We start from the raw sequence: 26,841 nt of genomic DNA on the forward strand, positions 1-26,841 counted from the left end.
TTCGGCAGGTGCGACTTATACTCCGGAGCGACTTATACTCCAAAAATACGGTAGTTTTCCTAAAAATAGATATAATGGCCCCACCGACACATTTTCTTCTCTAAATTTGGCCCCCGAGTCAAAATAATTGCTCAGGCCTGCTTTAGGCCATGGAGATCAGCTGCTGGGTCTCTGCCACACCAGAGTCTGTTTGGAGAGACTGGAGGAGATGCGGATGACGAGACATCACTGCGGAGCTGTCGCTGAGCGCCGGGCCGGACAAGCTTCACAGTGTCTTGGTTGAATGAGAGGTATTGGACACCTCGGTCTCTTTAGATGCATCCTTGCTCATCCATGCGGACTGGAGACTGGCAGAGTTTTGGTGGGCGGCCGAGGGTGGAGTCGGCTCTCTTGGTTGCTTTGTTGGGTCCGCTCTTGTCTCTGACCATGCAGACGATGCATGGAACACCGCAGAGGCCACCACAGTGTAAGTGTTTTTTTGTTGTTGTAGAAGTGGCTGTTTGCATCAGCTCTGCTCTTTTAATGTCTTTAATGTCCTTTATGTTCTTTGATGTTTCCCTCTTACACACGTTTATGTGTGCTATGGCAATGAATTTTTTTTTTTTTTTACCTTGGCCTCAGTCTGGACCCCCTCTCCAGGGGCCCAGGCTTAAATCCACAGCGGTGACCTTTTTCTCATCTTTTTAGTAAAGGGGCCCGGAAGTTGGCAGACCCTTCAGCGATCCTGTTCTGTCTCCCTGTAATGTTTGTCTGTTCTTGAATAGGATTGTGCTGAAAATCTTAATTTCCCTTCGGGGAATAATAAAGTATTTCTCATTCTGGTTCTACCGGTGAGTACTGTAATCCATAGTAGAACACACTCGAGGCCACAAAAAGCATGAAACAACTGTAAAGGTGACTGACTATATTGGTGTTATTTCATATTTAGAAGGCTGTATTATTGTTCAAAAATATGTTATTGTGTATGCTTTTTTGATGAAATTATTTGATGAATTCATATTAATCGTACTTCTCGGAAATTCATTTACCGCGGTCATGTCTGCGATAAACAACGGACGGCTCAATTAATCATTTATAAAAGTGCGAAAATAATCTGGAAACGTCGTAACACACAATGCTTGCACAGAAACCTCACAATCAGCTCACATTGGCCAGACGGGTCTCCAGCTCTATAATCTCTTTGGACTTTTGTGTAGCGTTGTGAGCCCCCAGCATGCTCAGTAAGCGCTCCATCAAGGCCTTGTATGCCGCCAAGATCTGAGAGGAGGAAAGACAGCACTATTTGAGGGACGGAGCATCGTCGATAACAGCTGGCGATGGCGTGACGCGGCGAGGTGGACAGCACAACAAAAGCGCAGTGGGAGACAGGAGAAAACAGGTGGATAAATGCGGACGGCTGAGGGGTGAAGACATAAGTGGGGATGGGAGGCAGAGAAGCGAGGGAAGGAACAGTGAACTTGCTGACAGTGACGGATGCTGGAAGGAATCATGAAGGAAGGGGGGTTAAAAATGGTAGTGATAAAACAGGAAGTGAGAGCAGAAAGGCGGAAGTCCATGGAAACAAATAGTAATGGAAAAAATAAAATGATGGATGGTCACAATAAACTGGAAGGTACAATTTTTTTTTTTTACCTTCACACTGTCCTCATCCTCACCCAAGTAGAGGCTCCTCTCAGGTAGTGTTAGTCCCTCCTGATCAATCTTTACACACACACACAAACACAGATGCACGCACACACACACACAGATTTTAATATGATGATCAAAAATAGTGCCAATATTTACAAGCTACTAAATCCTCCTCTAGCTGATTATCATCACATTTATTTGAGCTCCTTCCAGCCCTTTGAATATCAATGCTACTCAAAATTAATGCGAAATGTATTCGGGTTTGCACATTAAATTGTTACATGATAGACAAACATGTTCCTTATTGCAATAACATTATTGTAAAAGGTTTTGCTTGTGACGACATATTGTCTCAAAATCTTTACTGCAGGACATGATGCCACATTTTATAACTGAAGTTAGGGCTCAAAATAAACCAATCACTGTGAGGTGGTAACATTTCCATTTTCTCTGGCCTGTCATGGAAGAAAAATATTGATACTGAAAAAGTCCCATAAAATACATAAAGTCAAATGCCCCAAGGTCGCGCAATTCACAATGTTTCCAACGTTTTCCGGAAAAAGTCGGGTAAAACTTCAGAGCTCAGTCATGCTTTACTGTACGTCTCACGAGACCATGAAAGCATTGAGCGGGTATGTGTACTTTTTAAAAGAACCAGCATCAACAAGGGAGGATAAAAAAAAGAAGAAACAAATCTAAATATGCGCCAGAAGTGACATCAAGAAGTGGTTTCAAACCCGTGGGCAGCCAGGAAATGTGTTTGAAATTAAATCAATTGCATTTTTTTGTCTTCTGTTTTTTTAAAAAGTCCCACACTATTGCACTTATTTGAACCTCCCCCATCGTTGGTAGGGTAAGTTAGTAAAAATGAGTTGCACGGATTCCACTGATTCTGCATCAGGATGAGTTTATTTTTACTGTTGTAATTGGTGTGATACTGTCATGTCCTGGTGATCATTTTTAGTTTGGCTATGTTCTGTTTGGTTTTTGGATTTTGTCAGTTCCTGTTTTTTCACTCCCTGCTCTGTTTCCTTGGCAACCCCTTTAGTTTTCACCTGTCCTCATGTCACGCACCCGATTAATTTGAACTCATACACCTGTTGTCACACAACATCCGTATTTGAGCCTGCAGTTGCCAGGCAGTCAGCCTGGCGACATCACCCTCTATACAACCTTGTTATTCATGGTGATGATCTATGCTGCTCTTTTTCATGCTTTTTTCTCGTTCCAAGTAAGTTTTCTTTATTCATACCATAGTTTGCAAGTTTTAAGTCCATAGTTCTGCCTTAGTGCGAGTTTTTGTTTATACCATTTGTTTTTGTAGTACTTTTGAGTGTTAAAATTAAAAGATGTAATTTTTATCATCATTCTTCCGAGGATGTCGTAGTCGTAATGGTTTGTACAGTCCTTTGAGACATTTGTGATTTAGGGCTATATAAATAAACATTGATTGATTGATTACCTTCACGCAATGTCCGATCCTGTGGCTTCGCACCTCGAGAAAACAATCCACACCGGAGTCCTCTCCTTGACAGATACGTATAAACTTTAATCATTTTTCCCATATTACATTATATTGTTGATGTAACTAACACCCTACCACTTGTTTTTGTCATTTCATAAAATATTGTTTATGTTTTTATCTAACAGAGCTTCTGCAGTCATTTCGTTGTATGTCTTGACTACAATGACAATACAACTTTTGTCCATGTACAAATATTTTTCACGTTGTTTAACAAAAAATGAAAGCTGCTTTATGTCACCGATAGATGGCTTCTTCGAGGGAGCTCAGGTTCAAATGAGCTGCAAACATTTTATCCCGCCCCATTCCTGGTCCAACCATGAAAGCAACTTGTACTACTAATACACATGCACAAAACAAAAAGGATAACATTCTGGGCTTGATCTACTAACATCCAAAATACAAGTGCCAAATAAACTGCACATAGTAAAAACATTTTGTTTCTATTACTGGGCGTGTTATGAGTGATCTACTAAGACTGCGCGCATAATTGATAACAAAAGCAAAAGTGGTGCAGATCACCATTTAAGTGAGGATATTGCCAGTACTATACAGTTGTGTCCATGGAGATGCTCCAAATTCATGACATATGCTCCATTGGTCCAACCAGCTGTGGTTTTTGTTGTGGAATATGCAGCAGACCATTATTATATGAACCACCTTTTCTGGGCGATATAAAAGTTTTCTGTACAACAATGTATTTGATACTTTCCAACCAGGCTTAAAGCCCCATCACCGCACTGAAAAAGCGCAGATCAAGGTGACAAATTGTATCCGCCTGAGCATGTACGCAGAAAACGTCTCAGTCTATGTCCTGCTGGATCTGAGCGCTGCCTTTGACACAGGTGGCCATACTACCTTATTACAGAGGTTACAAAACAGGGTGGGAATATCTGGTTCAAGTCCTATCTCGGTCACAAAATAACTTTGTTAAGATTGATAACTGTATCCCTGACCAAATGGCTATGGCATGTGGGTTTTCCCAGGGCTCTATGCTGGGACCCTTAGTGTTTAACTTGTACATGATGCCAGTAGTAGGTTGATTGGCAACACTAAATTGGCCTTATGTGTGAATATAAGTGTGAATGTTGTCTGTCTATCTGTGTTGGCCCTGCGATGAGGTGACGACTAGTCCAGGGTGTACCCCGCCTTCCGCCCGAATGCAGCTGATAGGCTCCAGCACCCCCCGCGACCCCGAAAGGGACAAGCTGTAGAAAATGGTTGGATGGACGGATGCTGCCAATAGGCCAACTAATAAGCAGCTTCAAAGTGTCCGAAGCAGCTGACACTCGGAGCTACGTGTCACTGACAGCAGGTGACCGTCGGCCTGTAGATTCACTTTGTCGCTGCATCGAACAGATCAGTGTGTGCAGGGCAGATGGCAAAATAATTTTCTTCAGCTAAACTCAGACAAAACTGAAATCATTGTCTTTGGGCCACACAGGCAAAGAGAAACTATTATTAGTCACCTTGACACCCTTTCCCTAAAACGTGATCAGGTTAGAAATTTGTAGGTAATAATGGACTCAGACCTGAACTTTAACAGCTACATTAAGTCAATGACATCAGCAGCCTTTTTACCACCTAGGAACATTACCAAAATCAGAGGATTAATGCATGGCATAATGCATGCATAGAGCGGTCATGCCAGCAAATTGAGGGTTCTAGGTTTCATTCCCGCCTCTGCCAGCTTGCATTGTGAATGTGGAGTGAATGAATGTTGGGCTCTCACTTATCTGTGCGCGCTTTGAATGTCTAGTGCAGGGGTCCCCAAACTATGGCCCGCGGGTGTCAGGACTGTGACTTGGATTTGTTTTGCTTCTTCGATGCAGAGGGAATTTAGAACAAGTCAGGCGTGAATTCAGGTACATGGTTAATTTATTTACGCACTAAATACAAAAAAAGCAAACAAGGGGCACTCACAAGGAGGTACCAATACTAAACTACAAAATACATACATGAAACAAAAACACTTGCTCGATGGCATGAATAATAATGAACAATCAACAAAAACAGCACGATGGCATGGCTGTGAAAAAAAAACCACTTACTGTGACAAAAAACAAGGGGCATGAACAGCAAGGTGCGTGGCAGGTGATCGAGGGCATGAAGAATGTGCAGCAAACAGCAAACAGAATGCATAATCACAAGCAATAGCAAAGTTCCCAGGCCGATGAACAGAAAACTAATTATTTTAATAGTGGCAATGGTGATGATAAACAGGTGTGGGACTAAGGGCAGGGGCGTGACTTGGAGACCAGGTGGAAACCAATCTGTGACTATGGAAACAAACAAAACCAGGATGTGCAAAACGGGAAACAAGAGTCCAAAAACAAAACATAAAGATGATCAAACATAAACCTAATTTACAGGCATGACAGCGGGAGGTATCAAGTTAAAAAAAGAAAAAAATATTTTTTAATTTTCTTAAATTATAATAAAAAAAAAAAATCTGTCCTTTCTAGTCCATTTTTTACCGCTTGTTACTCTTGGTGTCTGCTAGCCGCTCAGGCAAATATATTGTCTAAAAATGCATTTTACCTTCGATAACGTAACATCATCGCGGTCGCATCGCGGTATCTTGTTTTAACCCAATGCGGACCCTGACTGAAAAAGTTTGGGGACCCCTGGTCTAGTGTATAGAAAAGCGCTATATAAATTACTATTATTATTAAATCAGACATAGAAAGACTAATCCATGTCTTTGTCTCCAGCAGGTTAGACTACTATAATGGCATTTTAACTGGGTTCTCTAAATGAGCTCTTAAGCAACTGCAGTACATCCCAAATGCTGCTGCTCGAGTCCTGACTAGAACCAGGAAATATGACCATATTAGTCCAGTGCACTGCACTGGCTTCCTGTTGCTCACATAACAGACATTAAAACAGCTCTACTTGTGTACAAGTCTTTTCATGATCTTGTGCCGAAGTACATCTTTGACATATTAGATCCATCCATCCTTTTTAAACCGCTTATTCCCTTTTGGGGTCGCTGGTGCCTATCGAACCTACAATCAGACGGAAGGCGGTGTACACCCTGGACAAGTTTCCACCTCATTGCAGGACCAACACAGATAGACAGACAACATTCACACTCACATTCACACATTAGGGCCAATTTAGTGTTGCCAATCAACCTATCCCCAGGTGCATGTCTTTGGAAGTAGGAGGAAGCCGGAGTACCCGGAGGGAACCCACGCAGTCACGGGGAGGACATGCAAACTCCACACAGAACGATCCCGAGCACGGTTTGAACTCAGGACTACTCAGGACTTTCGTATTGTGGGGCAGACGCACTAACCCCTTTTCTCTACCGTGCTGCCCTCTGACATATGAATTTCAGGGAGTGGTCTCCTGCTGGTGCCCAGAGTCAGATTGACACATGGTAAGGCTGTGTTTCAGTTTTTTGCTCTTAAAATCTGGAATTGTATTCCCAAAGATTGACGACAAAACCTATTTTTTAGCAATCAATAAATAATAATAAAAATCACACCAAATAACAGGAAATGCATTTTGCTATAATTTTTTTTATATTAATAATATATCTCCTACTTGAAAAAACAAAAAAGCAAATACCATTAAAAAGAACCAACAGACACCAAAACTAATAAGTTCAATTTGTTTTAATCAGTTTTTTTCATCACCGTATTTTGTGTAGGAACCCGATATACAGTACAGGCCAAAAGATTGGACACACCTTCTCATTCAATGCATTTTTCTTTATTTTTCCATTGTAGGTTGTCACTGAAGGCATCAGAACTATGAATGAACACATGCGGAGTTATGTACTTGTAAAAAATGTAATAACTGAAAACATGTTTTTTATTCTAGTTTTTTTAAAATAACCACCCTTGACTCTGAATACTTGTTCGCACACTCTTGGAATTCTCTCCATGAGCTTCAAGAGGTAGTCACCTGAAATTGTTTTCACTTCACAGGTGTGCTTGAAACTCATCGAGAGAATGCCAAGAGTGTGCAAAGAAGTACCAGAGCACAGGGTGGCTATTATAAAGAAACTATAATATAAAACGTTTTCAGTTATATCACCTTTTTTGTTAAGTGCATAATTCTACATGTGTTCTTTCTTACATTTGATGCTTTCAGTGACAATCTACAATGTAAATAGTCATGAAAATAAACAAAACACACTGAATGAGGAGAAGGTGTGTCCAAACGTTTGGCGTGTACTGTATGGCAAACATATTGACAACAAAATATTGTATTTCCTGTTAACTTTAATAGATGTAAGGGAAGTGCACCTGTGCAGCAACCTTGGTGTCGGTCCTCACACAACGCAGAGAGGAAAATACCACTGGAAACCCACAGAGAAAGGAATCTCTCCCTATCGTTTGTCTTTGCAGGGCGATTGGATCCTTTCTCCTGGCCTGTGTGTAAGACACAGTTTGCATGCACTTTCTAAACGTGCCAAATATACACGAAAAAGACTGGCTGCAAAACAGTTTAATTCCTGCTAAATCACATTGCGAGTGCTTAATGATAATATTTGCATCTGCTTTGAGTGCATATACATGAAGACAGAGACTCTAAATAGATTGCACTCTCTATTTAGCACATTTAAGAGATGTACTATAATCCTCAGCGGGGTTCTTTGACACGGAAGAATCAGGCTGGTTAACAGGCTGGGTTCTCCACTTCCCTGCAGCTGCTTCGTAGCCGGCTCTTGCACACGCACTGCCCGCAGGAGACGCGTGGACCACGCCCCTTCCACATCCGTCCGGCCGTCCCCACTATCCCCCCCTCCGTGGAGGGCCGCGAGAGGAAGTCGGCCACTGCCCTCCGCGCGCCCGGCCGGTGGACCATCCGGAAATTGTAGGGCTGCAACGCGAGGTACCACCGGGTGATCCGCGCGTTGGCATCCTTCATGCGGTGGAGCCACGGGAGTGGTTTGTGGTCGGACCAGAGACTGAAAGCGCGCCCCAGCAGGTAGTACCGGAAGGTCCCGAACGCCCACCGCATAGTGAGGCACTCTCTCTCTACCGTGCTGTACCTCGCCTACCGGTCTGAGAGCTTCCGGCTGATGTACAGTACGGGGCGGTCGACGTCCTCCACCCGCTGGGACAGTACCACCCCCAGTCCCCTGCCTGACGCGTCTGCCTGCAGACAGGAGGGGACAGCTAAGTTAGGCATGTGCAGAACCGTCTCCTTCCACTGGACCAACTCTGGGGCACCCTTTTGGGTGAGGTCAGTCAGTGGGCTAGTCAGGTCTGCGAACCGCGAAAAAAACGGCGGTTGTAGCCCACCAGTCCCAACAACTGCCTCACCTCTTTTTTCGTCTTGGGGGGTGGACAGACTGTGATCGTCACCGTCTTGTCCACCTGCTGTCGCGCCTGCCCCCCCTCCCAAGTGCTACTCCAAATACTGTAATTCCCTCCGGCAAATTGTTGGCGGTGAGCCCTACCCGCCTCAGGGACTCGAGCACTGCCCCCACCCGCCGCATGTGCTCCTCCCAACTGCTACTCTGGATGATGACATCATCCAGGTATGCGGCCACGTGAGGGCGCAGCACCCAGTCCATGAGGCGCTCGAACGTGGCATGCGCACTGAACAAGCAAGTGCGCAGTGCCCAGCCAATCCAGGAGCTCGTCGATCCTAGGCATTAGGTATGCGTCAAAACGTGATACTTCATTCACCTTAAGGTAATCCACAAGGAACCGTACAGACCCATCCTTCTTTCCTACCAGAACGATGGGGCTGCCCCATGCACTGTGGGATTATTCTATTACCCCCAATTGCAGCATGGTTTTTAATTCCTCCTGAACTACTTTGTGCTTGTGTTCGGCAAGCCGGTATGGCCGCGACCGTACCGTAACCCCCGGGCTAGTCTCAATAGACTGCTGGATGAAGATTGTGCGCCCGGGCTGAGAGGAGAACACATCAAAGAAGTGCCGTTGCAGCTTAGCAACATCCGCTTTCTTGAGCAGATGGTCACAGCGAAGGGAGGAAGGCTTGGCCGAGCGCGGGATCTCGGGCTCGAACTCCCTCTGTTTCTCCACCAGCTCCGCCTCCTTCCATGCTTTCAGCATTCAGATAGTAGATTTGCGTGTGTCCTCCCCGGTCCGAGTTCGAACCTCATAATCCACTCCCCCCCCTGCCGTGTGACCACGAAGGGCACTTGCAACCTGGCTAGTAATTTTGAACTGGATGTTGGGAGTAATACAAGCACTTTTTTTCTCGGTGAAAGTTTCCGTAGCAAGGTCCCCCTGTTATACGTGCGCTGTTGACATTCCTAGGCGTGGAGCAAATTCTCACATGACAGGTGCCCCACCGTGTGGATTTTTGTTTGCATGTCCATGACGTACTGAATTTCGTTTCTGCTGGCGCTTGTGCCCTCCTCCCAGGTTTTTTTAATGACGTCTAACACCCCGCGCGGATTCCTGCCGTATAATAGCTCGAAAGGTGCAAAACCTGTTGAGGCCTGAGGTACCTCCCGCATCGCAAACATTAGGGGATCCAGCCATTTATCCCAATTTGGTTTACAAACATTAGGGGATCCATCCAGTTATCCCAATTCGGTTTGTCCTTGTGCATAAACTTACGGATCATGGTTTTTAGTGTTTTATTCAATATCTCCAACAGTCCATCCGTTTGTGGATGGTACACGCTGGTGCGTATTGTCTTGATTCCCAGTAACCCGTATAGTTCCTTTATCGTGCGTGACATAAAGGAGGTGACCTGGTCAGTCAGAATCTCTTTTGGGATTCCGACTCGGAAGAAGACCTGAAACAGATCTTGTGCAATACTCTTGGCAGAGATAGAGCGCAGAGGCACTGCTTCGGGATGACGCGTTGCGTAACCCACCAGGACTAGCGCAAAACAATATCCCCCTGTGCTCGGCTGGAATGGTCTGATGAGGTCCATCCCAATTCTTTCAAAGGGGAGCTCCATTAGTGGCAATGGGCGCATGGGCGCCTATAGGGTTGCCGCTGGATTCACCAGCTGGGAGTCCGGGCAGGCAGCACACCAACGGCGCATGTCTGCCCGGATGCCCGGCCAATAGAATCGGACTATGACCCGATTCAGTGTTTTCTCATACCCAACGTGGCCAGCCATGGGACTGCAGTGCGCCGCCTGGAAAACAATTCCCCGCGGCGTTTTGGCACCAAAAACTGGGTGGGTTCCTCGCCTGTTTGAGTGTCATGGCTCACTCAGTAAAACCTATCCCTGATAATTGAAAAATAAGGGAATACCCGCACTGTTCCCGGACGCACCAGCTGACCGTCGATGTAATTCACCTGGTCCCAGGCCGCGCGTGCAAAGTTTCATCGCGAGACTGCTCGAGGGGAAAAATCCTTCTGTGGGGGCCCAGCGGGGTTCCGGGGGGGCCCGCCGGTTCTCTCTCCCGCCGTCCTGGATGCACTCTCGTCACCACTGAGAACAGCGCGGACACTCCCCTATCCTGTGGTCCGTGAACGCACCCCCATGCATTGTGTCACTAAACTATTAAATCCCGGCCAATCTGTGCTTAAAAGTATGGGGGGGGGGGGCGTAAGGTGTGCACTTAAAACAACCTTGACATTATGCTTTTCCCCCTTATACCAAATTTCTCCTGGCACCATAGGGTACTCGTGCACATCCCCATGCACACATCTAATTCTCACCCGTGTCGCCTGCCTCAAAGCCCCGGGTCAAACCAGGTTCTGGTGAATCATGGACTGCTAACAGCCCGAATCCACCATAGCCCGGTATGTACTCTCTTGTGCCGGATCGGGGTAGTGTGCTAGAAGACCGGCCACCTGCATCCCCCACCCACCTCCATCAGTGGGTACTCCCACCATATGTGACCAGGCTGCCCGCACTTCCAGAAGACCTACCCCGGTGCGCGAAGCGCCGTCTGTGGGGGAAGCCCCACCTCAGCAGCGCTCGGACCCTGAAAGAGAGGAGGAGCACCGGACGGATTATAAACGTGGCTTGTCCCCCCCCGGTGGAGCTGGTGTGGATTTTCGGCGCCTCCTGCGCAGTATTAGGGTGGGTCGTGTGGGAACCTGTCTGTGGGTCGTGGCCGCATCTGCTGGCCTGGATCTCGTTTGCCCCTCCCTTTGCGTGGGTCGTTGGCGTGACGCTGGATATCCGCCGCTCCGTTCCCCGGCGGGCCGCCTGTTCCCGTCCTGCCTCACGGTGGACAGCCAGGTAGTCCTCTGCCAGGGTCACCGCCACTTGTAGTTCCCGTGGGCGGTGGTACCGGACCCACGCCGAGGTCCGCTCCGGGATGGCCGCCAGGAACTGCACGAACAGGATCAGTTCGAACATTGCACTGTCGTACCTGGTGGGGTGCAGCCATCGTGTGGCCGCGTTGCGCAACTGCTGTACCAGGGCGAATGGCCTGTCATCTAGGTCCAGCCTCAGGGCCCGGAAGCGGCGTCAGTGGTCCTCCGCCGAACTGCCCACTCGGTCCAGGATGGCCCTCCTCAGGTCTGGGAACATCACCCTGGAGGACGCTGGTAGCCTAAACGCTCAGTCTTACCCTCCATTCCTCCTCGGGCCACTCACTTGCCGTCGTTGTGGCCTCAAAGACATTTGGGAAGGCCTGCAGGTCGTCCGTCTCGCCCATCCGCTGCATGGTGGTTGCCGGGCTCGTTGGTGGTGTCGCCCCCATTGTGTCGGCCATCGTCTGCAGGATCCGTCCCTGCTGAGCTATCTGCAGGCGGACCGCGTCCATCTGCTGATGGTTTGCCGCTGTGACTTCCGTTAACACTTGACCAGCACTGTCAGGGGGTTCTGCTCAGACATTTTTCTTCTTCTTACATCACTTGACGGTTAGGCGCCACTGTAACACGTCGTGTTGCGAAGTTCTCTGTGACTCACAAGAATCAGGCTGGTTAACGGCTTTTGAGTTATTTTTCTTTTCTTTTTCTTTCTGACGGGTCTTTCTTCCTCCTTCTCACTCTACATCTCTCTCAGTCTTTCTGCGCTCCTCTCCCTCTCCGGGCTTCTCACGCTACTTCAGTGGTTCCTAACCTTGTTGGAGGTACCGAACCCCACCAATTTTATATGCGCACTCACCAAACCCTTCTTTAGTGAAAAATACAATGTTGTTTTTTTTTTCAAATTCAAGACAAAGTTATACGTTTTTGGTAACACTTTAGTATGGTGAACATATTCTAAGTAACACAGACTTAATTTAGAGTTATTTGGACACTAGGGGAACATATTCGATGTAATAAAGACTTAACTTAGAGTTATTTGGTTAGGGTTAGGGTCAGAGTTAGAGTTATAATAAGGCCAAGCCAAATAAGGCATCAATAACTACTTAATAATGACTAGTTAAGAGCCAATATGTTACTAATTTGTGTGTTAATAAGCAACTAATTAATGGTGAATATGTTCCCCATACTAAAGTGTAACCATATTTTTTATTACTGGTGCACAAAATTAACCGTGCATGAACATCACCTTGTTTAAACAAGAAAACCAACACTGTGCATAAACTCACAACAAATTACACACCTGCAAATCAGTCAGCTGTTGCCGTATCTGTAATTCGCCGATAGGGAGAAGTTTGTATTTACACGATGAGTCGGGTGTGTTTTAACCTCCGCCGAACGCCTGAGACCGACTCACCGAACCCTTAGGGTTCGATCGAACCCAGGTTTCAGAACCACCGCGCTACTTTAAATAAAGTGACAGGTGATTAGACAACCTGTTTCAGCTGGGTTCTGCACTCACCTGCAGCTGCTTCGTAGCAGGCTCCTGCACACGCCCTGCCCGCAAGAGACGCGTGTACCACGCCCCTTCCACACCCTCAAACCTTTTATACATCAGGCTGTAGATATAGTACTAAAGCATTGTTTGTATAGGCCTATGATATCACTCATCGGTTTAATGTGGATACAGCAACCTCCTTAGCATCTGTTTTGAAATCCCATTATTCCCAAAGCACTTTTGTGTATATATTTATGCAAGACAGGTGTGATCGACAGCCGAAGCGTTAAAATGCTTATTCGGCCACAACTGCAATTTTTACACTTTTGTGTTCTTATAATTTTTATGTTTAATCTTTTTTTTTTTAATGTGGAGCGACATTAAGACGCTTTAAATGGGAACATTTTGTGAGTTGAGTGGAATCCAGGTTAATGTTGCCATACATTTATTTTGAAGCTTATTTGCACAGAAGTGAAAGTCACTGTGCTCAAGTCTAAAGCTGTTTAACCAGTCGGTAGTACACGACATTAAAACAACGTTAAGAACTTGTTGAATTAGGTCCTGATTTTGAGTAGCTCAAATCAACGTCCTTTTTGACAACGTTTATTCAATGTTGGTTTCTGATGTTGATTTGACCATTGACATTTGGAACTTTCCCAACCAATATTTTACAACACAACGTTGAAACAACATGCTTTTTGACGACATGTATTTGTGACGTTGATTTGACCTTTTAAATATGGTAATTTCCCAACCAACTACGTGATTAAAACGTTAGACATCAACCTTGTTTCAATTTACAAATACAACGATTTTGCAACAATGTTTCAAAGTCAGTTTTAAAGGACATGCATGTATAATCAATTTTGTGTCAATGTCTAGTGCCTGCTGGGACGTTATTGTCATTTAATGATGCTTAGTGATAATGATGAAGTTAACAATACTGCAACACATGTCGACTGATTAGACATTGTAATGTGTGATTTGCACAATCTGTATTATCTCAGAGGATTAACACACTCAATATAATAGTGAACACACACACGCACGCACACACACACGCACACACACAAACACACACACACACACATTCGTGTATTTGTTACCTTCCTGAGACCTCCGAAAAATGCCTACATCTTTAGGACCCCCCCCCTTTCTAGATATATGAAGATTTGTATTTACAACATTGATAAAATATACATACTGTGCAAATATAAAAATATAAAATACTTCAAGTTATTCCAGTTTCTCTATATCCATCCATCCATCCATCCATTTTCTACCGCTTATTCCCTTTTGGGGTCGCGGGGGGTGCTGGCGCCTATCTCAGCTACAATCGGGCGGAAGGCGGGGTACACCCTGGACAAGTCGCCACCTCATCGCAGGGCCAACACAGATAGACAGACAACATTCACACTCACATTCACACACTAGGGCCAATTTAGTGTTGCCAATCAACCTATCCCCAGGTGCATGTCTTTGGAAGTGGGAGGAAGCCGGAGTACCCGGAGGGAACCCACACATTCACGGGGAGAACATGCAAACTCCACACAGAAAGATCCCGAGCCTGGATTTGAACCTAGGACTGCAGGACCTTCGTATTGTGAGGCAGACGCACTAACCCCTCTGCCACCGTGAAGCCTCTCTATATACATATTTTCTTTTATTATTAATTTTGGCCAAAGCGGGCGTATTTCAATTTCTTACACACACTTCTTATCACATATGTTGGCCAGAAGTGGAGCACTTCAAACTTTTACACACCCCAGAGGGGGCGCACTTTTAAAACAGACATACAGTCAATTTGAGAAATCACCCCTTTGGTGGACCACCCTAATGTTGATAGAATTCACTACTAGGAGTGCAAATGAGACATTCTCTATTAGATGTAATGGTTTTCCGCATTGGCACCATGATTTCGGTCCTAACTTGTTCACTGGTCCTCATATGGAAGGTACTTGTTGGTGTTTCAAGAAGGGCAGAAATACAAGAACACACACACACACACACACTTACACAAGCACTTGGCTCACATAAGCACATTCATCCTGTTTCTCACCCTGATAGCATTTCGAGAGGAGTTTTTGTCATCCACATTGACGGTGAGCGAGAAGAAGACTGCAGTGCTATACACGCCCTGTGTCCTGTACAGCAGCTCATTGAAGTCCGGCCTTTGCGGGGCACCCTCTTTCTCCCAGCCAGCAGCACCAGCGGGAGCGCCAACTAGATCCCAGCCTCCGCAGCTGTCTATCACCTCAGTCATGGGGTCAGAACCCAGCTTGTCAATCTCTTTGATGTTGACACAAGATCTGTAAAATTCCTTGACCTTGCGCTCGGCCGAATCAGGCTCACGCCTCCGAACGGGGTCCATAAGGATGCGATGTAGCTTCTCTTCATTGTGTTCCCCTATGGCTGTGATGATGCCATAGCTGAGCTTGTCTTCTGGGATGGCGTGACGCCTCAACCAGCCACCGCAGGCGAAGGAGTAAAAGTCCTGGCAGGGCTGGATGGTGGGGTCGATATTGGCTTGGATAAAGCGTGCGGCCCGCAGCAGTGCGCGTCTTTGCTGGCAGTCTTGCCTGCACTGTGGGTCCTGCTGCGCCTCCAAGGAAATATATTTCAGTGCCAGCATGCTGGCCAAAATCACACACATGCCCGCTGCGAAGACCAAAGCAGAGAGGAGGCAAATCTCCCTCCGGCTCCATCGAGGGAGACCACCGCCGGTGCCGCTCGCATCTTTATTGCGACTGTTTGACCACGTTCCTCCCCGGGCGCGCCCGATATGTCGGTCCAGACTGCCACCCAAATGAAGGGTCATGCCATTACTGAGGATGTCACTGCTGTAGCGGCCGCCGTATTTCACTTCCTGGAACTCATCATAGTGGGCGGTCAGTGAATACGTCTTCTCCATGACAATGGGATGTTATGAATTAGATGGCAATAGCGGACGGCTGTGTTGGGTGGGGGATTAAAGACTTATTTTTGTGTTCAGATTAAAACCATGACTCCGGCAGAGCTAAATACAGGGCGGTCACGCAGGGCAAAGCAAAGAGGACAAGGCCTTCTTTAGGCTACCTTGTCTTTGCCTTGCCTTTTCAAACCATGAGTAGGCAGGATGAGGACTTCCATTGGGAATGGGAAACCTCCTGGGTGTCGCTCGTTATGTGGCCCCTCCTCTTTCTTTTTGCTCCTTTTTCAATTGAATCTCTTCCTCTCCTCCCCTCCAACTTGTTCCAGGTCACCTGTCGATTAAAAAAAAAAAAAAGATTTTGGGAGGGGGCTTTAGAGCGTGAGAGAAATATTGAACCACAAGGAAATAAACATTTTGGCAGTTTTCACACATATTCTATGTACGGTTATTCTATTGTGTGCCAGTCACACTGTTGGGGTATTGAGGTCCTTGGATGGAAATATGGGAAATAAGCGATAGTAGTTTGGCTTCAACCTGAAATTTAGGGGCAGGCCCAGCAAAATCTATTAGTGCTGAAAAATAAAGAGCACTCAAGGGGTGCAAACTTCGATCTATGATTAAAAGAACTAAATGAATTTAAGATTTAATTCCGTCAGGATCCTAGGGGACAGCAATAAAATCTTCTAAGCACAACAAATAAATTTAGCTTCAGTATAATGTACAGTGGGGCCTTTTTGTACGCCCTGGTTAGTGCTTCTGCCTCACAATACGAAGGTCCTGCAGTCCTGGGTTCAATCCCAGGCTCGGGATCTTTCTGTGTGGAGTTTGCATGTTCTCCCCGTGAATGCGTGGGTTCCATCTGGGTACTCCGGCTCCCTCCCACTTCCAAAGACATGTACCTGGGGATAGGTTGATTGGCAACACTAAATTGGCCCTAGTGTGTGAATGTGAGTGTGAATGTTGTCCGTCTATCTGTGTTGGCCCTCCGATGAGGTGGCGACTTGTCCAGAGTGCACTCTGCCTTCCGCCCTAATGTAGCTGAGATAGGCGCCAGCGCCCCCTGTGGCCCCAAAAGGGAATAAGCGGTAGTAAATGGATGGATGGATGGTGCTAGGATGATTGAGTTTAGATTAAAAAAAATTCACGAAAAATAGTTCTCGTTTTTTATACACTTGGTACAAACAAACACACGTTAGTAACATTGTGTTTGTTTTTGTTTTGTTTTTTTGAATACGGCTGCCACCACAATGCGACATATTGTTGTAGCATACAGGTATAATCCAATCACAGTCAACAAGAACCATTTGTTTCTAGTATGCCACTAGAGTAGGGATGTCCAAAGTGGGGGCCACAGGCTAAGTTTTGCCCGTGGTCTCATTTCGTCTGGCCAGTCAATTTGAAAAATCCCTCCTTTTTGTGACCACCCTAATTTTGATAAATTTCACCACCAGACATGCAAATGAGACATTCTCTATTAGAATCCAATGGATTTCCGTATTGGGACCATGATTTCAGTAAATATTCATATTGACCTCTTTCAAGCTGTACAACCGTTGATTGAATGTCCACAAGGCTACAGGGAGAAAAAAGTAATTTTTACTGTAAAAACCTAGCAGATCAGTCACCTAAAATTTACCGTAAAATCATCAGTGGTACCATTTTTCCATTTCCAGTAATACACTGTAAAGACAGGGATTGCCGATTTTATGGTAAAAAAAAATAATAGCTCAGTCCCCAGAATTTTGCAGTAAAAATAATAAGGGGTACCGTTCAATTTGTAGTAATGCATCGTAAAAAAATGGCCAAAGTTGTTTTACAGTGAAAAGCTGGCAGCTCAGTCACCAGAATTTTAACATACAAACAACATTGGTACAGTTTTCATTTAATTTTGCTGTAAAATTATGAAAACCGACTACCAAAATGTACAGATTTTATTTATTTTTTTCAGGCTAACTGGTTGCATTTGAATTTGGGACCCTGCTCTATGGTAAAGTTGTGACGTTCCATGGAAAAGATAGTCTTGGTCGCCCAGCTTCGTCCACGTCCTATAATAAAAACCTTAACACTTCGAAAGTTAGCATCTTCCATGTATCTAATTTGCATGGGTAAAGTTTGAAAGCGATCAGATAAAAAATATTTAGGAGTAACTGGTTATAGAACAACACCTGGAAATGGCAAAAATCTGCAAAAAATTACCTTTGTGAATGTTTTAGGTTAAAAATGCACATAAAAGATGCAGCAAGATAATTGCACCATGGAAAAATATACATTTTAACAAATCATAACCGTCCAAAAATCAATAAGACATTCAAGGTTTAGCTGAGCATATTTAAACTTCTTACTCGAATTGTATATTTTATTGATATATACAGATCAAACAATTGATCATTGTTGAGGTCTGCATTAGGGCTGCAGCTATCAATTTTTAGCAATTGACGATATCGATTAGTTTGTTCCATTAACCAAGTAATCGAATAAAACCCACATTATAGCCTCAACGCCTATTTTAGGGAATATAGTTTAAATAAACAAAAGTCTTTCTTCTTTCTTTATTTTATATTCCTTTTCCCCAATAAATGCACATTATCAACATTGGAACTGCACTTTAAACAGTTTGCACCCACACATCACAGCTATAATTTGCACTCTGTTGCAGCAGCCGTATGTAAACTATATCCACATCTTTAAAGTTACAAGCAGTCCATGCAGTCCCGATTTAATTTTTTTTTATTAGATACATGTCACGGCCCGGGGGCGCACTCCAACTTCAATCGGCAATCAATCAGCACTTTATACACCTGTCGCTGATGAGCTGCCGGGGCTTCTTAAGAACCTAGCGACCTGTTACAGTACAGTAAGCGAACAATCACTAGCTCTATGCACAGTCTCTCTGTGTTTCTCGCCCTCCGTGTTCATTTGTCTCATGTCCCTTGTCGTCATCCAGCAGCATTCCTCCGTGTCCTCGTCGCGAGCAGTCTCGTCTTCTTGTAGTCCCTCTGTTTCCCCTTGCTGCATCTTTGGATCTCGACCTCCTGCTTGGACACGGACTCTGACGCCTCGCTCCTGCCCTTGACCTCACGCCTGCCCTTGGACCGCCAAGCTTGCCTTGTCCCCTTGGATTTCCGCACCTCGTTCAACACTTCCTGTAACACTCTACAGATACTCACTTCTCATAGTTGCACACACACATTTTGGGTTAATTTTCCCACTTCATAATATTATATATAAACAAATAGAGCTAAAACTACATCCCCTGCATTCTGTGCCGTCTACTTCCCCCTGTACCGTAACATTACACGTATTAAAAGATGAATCGAAACAACAGAATATAAAGCAAACCTTTTTCCCTCACTTAATTAATCGCTTAAAATAGATTAATAGTTGCATTCCAAGTGTCCACATCAGCTCCCCATAGCTGATGTCATGTTCTACATATCCATCTAATCTATCTATTAATTTTTCTTAACATTAGTGCTTTTATTGTGTTTTGAACTTTGGCTTTTGAAATTTGGCTAAATAATGGGTACTAATACGTTATGTTTGGGAAGAGTTTTGATTGATAATTTGATTTGACAGTCAGATGATGTTACTTTTTCTACAATACGCTATAGTAATTGTCCTGCTGGTGCTGCACTTTCATGTTTCAACTTAAAGGCCTACTGAAACCCACTACTACCGACCACGCAGCCTGATAGGTTATATATCAATGATGAAATATTAACATGGCAACACATGCCAATCCGGCCGGTTTGGTTTACTAAATTACAATTTTAAATTTCCCGCAGATTTTCTTGTTGAAAACGTCGCGGAATAATGACGCGTATGATGACACGTGTTTGTGACGTTATTGGTTGTAGCGTACATATTAGCCCAGCACCTCTTAAAGTCGTCTCTTTTCATCGCGTAATTACACAGTAATTTTGGACATCTGTGTTGCTGAATCTTTTGCAATTTGTTCAATTAATAATGGAGACTATAAAGAAGAATGCTGTTGGTGGAAAGAGGTAGATTACAGCTGCCTTTAGCAACCGAAACACGGCCGGTGTTTCTTTGTTTGTTGTGAAGCTTTAATGAACATGTTTCTCTACCACATGTCAACCAGCAAGTTTTTGGATGAGAAAATTGTCATATTAAGTAGGCTCTTACCTGAGACTTGAGCGGAGTTAGCGTCTTCCTGCAGCCGCTGTCATCTTGGCTCCTCCATTGGCTTCTCTCAGAGACACTGGCGGTCACCGCACCTCTCCGACTTTCAGGTATGACTTTATAATCTCACTAAAACACTTTTAACACAGTAAGCATATAAGGGGTTTTCCAGAATTATCCTGGTAAATGTTTCTAATAACATCTGAATCGCTCCCACTGCACTCGCCTTTTTTTTTCTTTCTAGTGCTTCAGTCTAACTTTCCTCATTCACAAATCTTTCATCCTCGCTCCAATTAATGGGGAAATTGTTGCTTTCTCGGTCCGAATCGCTCGCGCTGCTGGTGTGTCATACTTGATCATTTCGCGATATTGCCATATCCGGGAAGGATTTAGTAAAGAACATCGACGATAAAGTTCGCAACTTTTTGTCGCTAATAAAAAAGCCTTGCCTGTACTGGAAGTTGCAGACAATGTGCGCGTGACGTCACCGGTGTGAGGGCTCCTCACATCCTCACATTGTTTACAACCGTAGCCATCAGCAGCTCGAGCGATTTGGACCGAGAAAACCACAATTTCTCCATTAATTGGAGCGAGGATGAACGATTCGTGGATTAGGATAATGAGAGTGAAGAAAAAAAAAGGCGAGAGCTGTGACAGCGATTCAGATGTTATTAGACACATTTACTATTATAATTCTGGAAAATCCCTTATCTGCCTATTGTGTTACTAGTTTTTTAGTGAGATTACCTGAAAGTCAGAGGTTGTAGCCACAGGTGTGGTGACCGCCAATGTCTCTGAAGGAAGCCACACAGCTGCAGCAGGACGCCAACTCCGCTGATGTCTACGGCAAGAGCCGACTTATTACCACAATTTTCTCACCGAAACCTGCCGGTTGACATGTGGTCGGGATCCATGTTCGCTTGACCGCTCTTTTCCATAGTAAAGCTCCACCTCTGGGAATTTTAAACAAGGAAACACCGGTTGTGTTTGTGATGCTAAAGGCAGCTGTAGTGCACCGCTTCCCACCTCCATCTTTCTACTTTGAGTTCTCCATTATTAATTGAACAAATTGCAAAAGATTCAGCAACACAGATGTCCATAATACTGTATGATTATGCGATTAAAGCAGACTACTTATAGCTTGGATCGGGCAGAAAAAGATGTCTGCTACAACCCGAGACGTCACGCGCATGCGTCATCATACGCGTCATCATTCCGCGATGTTTTCAACAGGATACCTCGCGGGACATTTAAAATTGCAATTTAGTAAACTAAACCGGCAATATTGGCATGTGTTGCAATTTTAAGATTTCATCATTGATATATAAACTATCAGACTGCGTGGTTGGTTGTAGTGGTTGTAGTAGGCCTTTAAATTGCTGCCAGAATCATACAATAATCAATGACTGACGTTTGAAAACTGAGTCACAATTGTTAATGTCACGGCGCAGTCTCAAACCCGCAGTTCTCTCACAGCAAGCTTCTCCAGCACTCAGGCTGGCAGTATGCCAGGACACGCCCCTGCACGCGCCGGGCGCTTCACGCCCACGCAACGACACAGCTGCAGACTGTCGGCAATCAGCGCACTTGGTGATAATCAAGTTGGCAGCATAAAGACCAGTGGACCCTTGGAGCCTATGCCGGAACATTGTGAACTCCTTGCAGTAAGCATTAATTCTCTGGCTACCCTCCTGTGTACTCGCTCTCCTCTCGTCCTCCTTGTTTTCCTCGTTTCATGTCCCTTGTTCTTCCCGCAGTATCTATCCTGTTCCATGTGCTTGAGCTCCGTGCCCCGACCACCCTCCAGACATTCCGGACCTTAGATTTCCTCCTTCGATCCTTGACCCCCGCTTGACACGGACCTCATCGCTTTGCAACCATCTGAACCATGTGAATATTACCAAGGGATGTTGTAAGTGCTTGTCGGATGAATCCAACACGCACTTACAACATCCCTTGGTAATATTCACATGGTTAAGATCACACATAGTCCTGCACAAAGCACTAAGAGTAGCTTACATTGCCCACACATTCATCAAAGTTTGCAATAAACCTGGTAATCTGATCTGCTTTGTGGTGTCATCTCCTTTCCCCAATCGCGTACATAACAGTACGTTCCGGCCAACCATGTTGGAACCAGACGGCAACGGGAGTTCTACTCCCCAGTCCCGGACCTCCAGAACCCCAGAGATCGATGTCATGTGTGCTGTGCTGAGGAAGCACCAGACTTGTTTTGAGACGTTGAAAGACAACTTGGAGAAGACTTTCACCTAGCTATATACCAAACTTGACAACCTAGGCCCCAATCAAGGACAAATTGGTGCGCCACATCTGCCCAGGTACCTAGAAGCTCTACCAAAGACCGAAAACCCAAGATCTGTAGCCCCAAACCCTCATAGGGCGATTTTGAACTCTGGAGAGGGTTTTTGGTGCAATGGGACTTCATTTTTTTGCACCAACTCTCGCGTTACTCTTCTAATGGAGCCAGAATTGCGTAATTTTTTTTGTTGCTTGCCGGACCTGCTCTCAAGTGGGCCACAGCGGCCTTGGATAATTCTGTTGGCTTAGGCACGGACTACGCGGCTTTTCGAGACGAGTTCCTGGCCGTCTTTGACCACCCCAAGGAAGGGGGAATTGGGAGAGATGCCGCGGGATGCCTGCACATCATCCAGCAGGGAATGTACTCGGTGGCGTATTACACCCTCAAGTTACAGACAATTGCGGCAGACAGCGGCTGGAACGACAGGGCCCTCCAGAGTGCGTTTTGTCAGAGACTCACGGAGGAGATAAAGAACGGTCTGTTGAAGGATAGACCCACCACCTCTAGGGCCCTCATTGACTTGGCCCTCAAAGTATGATCAGAGACTGTTGGAGTGAGCTACTGAGAGAGCCTGTGGAGCCGCCAGGCGACCTCCTAAAGCGCTAGCCCACCCCGCCTTTCAAACCTACGGAGAACAACCTTCACAGTTTTCAGAAGTGATGACAGCGCCCGAGCCCATGCAGGTGGGAAGAACCCGTCTGGCGACGGAGGAGAGGAAGATAAGACTAAGGCAGCGTCTGTCTCTATTGCGGTTGTGCGGGACACATTATCCACAGCTGCCATGCGAAGCAAAAAGACCAGGATCACCAGCAAGGGGGATCCTGGTGAGCCACACACGGCTTACTCAAGAACAGAAGAACCCGGGCATTCGGTTTCCCGCCACGTTGGCATGGAGCACCAGAAAGGTGGGAGTGGAGGCTTATCTGGACTCCGGGGGAGACGAGAGGCTGATGGACCTTGGGTTTGCCCAACAGAACGGGATCTCCTTGGTGTCCTTGGACAAGGACCTTCCTGGTCAAGCCCTATATGGGCATCCGTTGGGCCCCATCAGACATCACACCGAGCCCCTGCTACTTACCCTGTCGGGGAACCATCTAGAGACTATTTGCTTCTGGGTGCTGGAAGCACCTGTCGCCCTGGTGGTTCAGGGAAGATCATGGCTGAAGCAGCACGACCCGCATGTCTCCTGGACTTCTGGCAAGATCGTGGCAGGGAGCACCCTTTGCCACGCAAATTGCCTCAAGGCAGCTTCATCTCCTAGCAGACTTACCAGAACCAGTAACCATCAGGCTGATCTGGCATCGATTCCAAGACCTCACATTGAGGTTTTCAGTAAGGAACGCGCTCAATCCCTTCCACCTCATAGACCACATGACTGCTCTATCAAGCTGCTTCCCGACACCTCCCTTCCTTCCCGCCGCCTGTACAACCCGTCTCTTCCTGAGAAGGAGGCCATGAAGGAGTACATTACAGAGTCTCTGGCGTCTGGAATCATCATCCCGTCAAGATCTCCTGTGGCAGAGGGTTTCTTTTTTGAAGAAGGAAGGGTCATTGAGGCCTTGTATTGACTACCAACATCTCAATAACATCACCATCAAAAACAAGTACCTTCTACCCCTGCGTAATGCCTCCTTTGAACCCCTGGCTCCCGCCACCATTTTCACCAAGCTGGACCTATGTAACGCTTACCACCTGGTCCGGATTAAGAACGGCGCTGAATGGAAGACGGCCTATCACACTCACTTTGGACACTACGAGTATAAGGTCATGCCCTTCGGCCTGACCAACGCTCCTGCCCTCTTTCAGACTTTGGTCAACGACATCCTTCGCGACATGATGGACCAGTTTGTCGCGGTCTACCTGATTGACAACCTCCTCTTTTCACGCAACCCGCAGGAGTACCAGCAGCATGTCCACCTCGTCCTTCAATGGCTCCTTGAGAACAGGCTTTTTTTCAAGGCGGAGAAGTGTTGTTTTCACGCTTCATCGGTGGATTTTCTTGGATTCATCGTTGAGAGGGGCCATGTCAGGGCCGATCCCGAGAAGTCAGGGCTGTGGTGGACTGGCTACAACTCGCATGCAGGACGGAACTCTGGAGGTTCTTGGGATTCGCGGGCTTCTACAGGAGGTTCATTTGCAACTTCAGTCGGATCGCCGCACCTCTCAACGCTCTCACTTCGTCCAAGATTAACTTTGTGTGTTCTCCCGATGCCAACAGAGCCTTCAGAGGACTCAAGACCAGTTTTGTCTCTGCGTCCGTCCTCGTCCACGAGGACAGGGACTGTCCTTTTTTGGTCGAGGTGGACGCTTCGGATTCGGGGATAGGTGCCATCCTCTCTCAGCGTTCCAAAATTGACAATCTGCTTCACCCTTGCGCATTTTTCTTCAGGCGACTATCTCCAGCAGAACTGAATGACGATGCTGGTAACAGACAGCTGTTGGCTGTCCACGAGGCGTTATAGGAATGGAGACACTGGTTAGAAGGAGCAAAGCACCCGTTCCAGATCCTGACAGATCACAACAATATTCTCGCCATCCGGTCTACTCGTGAGATCAACAACCGTCAAGCAAGATGGCAGCAATTCTCTCGTTTCGACTACTTGCTATCTTACAAACCTAGATCCAAAAATCAGAAAGTGGACGCACTTTCTAGAGTGCACATGGCGGAGAACACTACCCCGTCTACCCCCGAAACCATCATCCCGCCGACTCGTATTGTGGGGATGGTATCCTGGAAGGTAGAGGATCTGGTTAAGAACGCCGTTCATTTCTGCCCAGGACCTGGGGACAGTCCGCCCGACAAGTTGTTCGTCCACCGTGAACTTCGATCCCGGGTCCTGGATTGGGCGCATTCCAGCCTGTTCTTCTGCCATCCGGGTTTCCAACAGACCCTATCCTTCTTTCGAAGACAGTTTTGGTGGCCGTTAATGGCATCAGACACACGTGAGTTCAGAGCTGCTTGTACTACTTGTGTCCGCAGCAAGTCATCCCACCGACCTCCGGCTGGCCTCCTATGCCTATTGCCTATTCATGCAATGCAATGTCCATGGTCGCACATTGCATTGGACTTCGTTACGGGTTTTCTTGTCTCACGAGGTAACAATACCATACTTACCATCGTTGACCGATTGTCCAAGGCAACCCACTTCATTCCGCTCCGCAAACAGCCTTCCTCCTCCGAGACGGCAGACCTCCTCACTTTACACGTCGCCAAGCAATATGGATATTGTGTCTGATTGAGGCCCTCAGTTTCCCTCTAGGTATGGAGAGCGTCCTGTAAGGGAATTGGGGCCTCGGTCAGCCTCACGTCCGGATACCGCCCGCAAAGCAACGGACAGGCCGAGAGGGCCAACCAGAGCCTTGAGACCATGCTCCGTTTGTTGCATAACGCCAGCCCACTTCCTGGACCAAGTTTATTCCTTGGGTGGAGTATTCCTACAAGGTCATGAAGAGCTACCCCACCGATATGTCTCCCTTTGAATGTTCCTTGGGCTATCAACCTCCCATGTTTCCCCAGCAGAAACTAGAGATTGTGGTACCCTCAACTAGGGCCCACATCAGGAGGTGTCACAGGGTGTGGAGATTTGCCCGTGCTGCACTGGTGAGAGCATCAGAAAGGATGTCCCGCAGCGCCAAGAAGCGTCATATCCCGGCTCGTTCCCATCAGTCGGGACAACTTGTGTTGTTGCTTGTCAAAGACCTCAGCCTTCAGGTACCATCCAAAAAGTTAGCACACCGTTTTGTTGGTCCCTACCCCTTTGTTTCAATTATCAACCCGGCATCTGTAAAACTGGCTCTCCCACCCTCGATCAAGCGACACCCTGTGGTCCCCAGGTCTCAAATCAAGCCCCCCCTCCTAGGTTTTTGGAAGATGGTGACTCGGACTGGACGGTTAAAGAAATCTTTAGGGTCCGTCGACAGGGTAGGGGGCTCGTGTACTTGGTCAACTGGGAGGGATATGGACTGGACGACAGGTCTTGGGTGCCGGCCTCATAACTTGCCGACCCCTCTGTTCTTGAGGATTTCTACCGCTCCAACCTGGGGACTCCCAGACGCTTGTCGGGTGCCTCACCTAAGGAGGGGTGTACTGTCATGGCACGGTCTCGAACCGCAATTCTCCCGCAGCAAGTTCCTTTAGCACTCAGGCTGGCAGTACGCCAGGACACGCCCCTACACGCGCCAGGCACTTCACTCCCACGCAACGACACTGCTGCAGACTATCGGCAATCAGCGCACATGGTAATGGTCAAGTCGGCAGCATAAAGACCAGTGGACCCTTGGAGCCTACGACGGAACATCGTTAACTCCTTGCAATAAGCATTAAGTCTCTGGCTACCCTCCCGTGTACTCATTCTCCTCTCGTTCTCCTTGTTTTACTCGTCTCATGTCCCTTGTTTTTCCCGCGGTATCCATCCTGTTCCGTGTGCTCGAGCTCTGTGCCTCGACCTCCATCCGGACCTTGAACTACCTCCTTCGATCCTCGACCCCCGCTTCAACACGGACCTTGTCGCTTATCTCCTGCCTCCGACTACCTGCCTGCCTACTGACCCCCTCTTTGCCTCGCTATTCTGGACTTCCAAAAAATTCATCCAACATGCACTTACAACATCCCTTGGTAATATTCACATGGTTAAGATCACACATATCAATCAATCT

The 26,841-nt window shown here is 46.5% G+C and overlaps 1 protein-coding gene across 1 annotated transcript in view; it reads right to left on the minus strand.

Moving 5' to 3' along the window:
• The window catches only part of LOC133564483 (endothelin-converting enzyme-like 1), a 203,421-nt gene that overhangs the window by 149,560 nt on the left and 27,020 nt on the right, over window positions 1-26,841 (minus strand). The window contains exons 3-5 of the mRNA XM_061918832.1: window positions 14,871-16,053; window positions 1,633-1,701; window positions 1,147-1,257 (exon numbers count right to left, since the gene is read on the minus strand). Coding sequence (XP_061774816.1) covers window positions 1,147-1,257; window positions 1,633-1,701; window positions 14,871-15,722 — 1,032 coding nt within the window. The 5' untranslated portion in view covers window positions 15,723-16,053. The remainder of the gene's footprint in view (window positions 1-1,146; window positions 1,258-1,632; window positions 1,702-14,870; window positions 16,054-26,841) is intronic.

The sequence above is a fragment of the Nerophis ophidion genome, linkage group LG13 (assembly GCF_033978795.1).
Source record: "Nerophis ophidion isolate RoL-2023_Sa linkage group LG13, RoL_Noph_v1.0, whole genome shotgun sequence".
NCBI classification, from domain to species: Eukaryota; Metazoa; Chordata; class Actinopteri; order Syngnathiformes; family Syngnathidae; genus Nerophis; species Nerophis ophidion.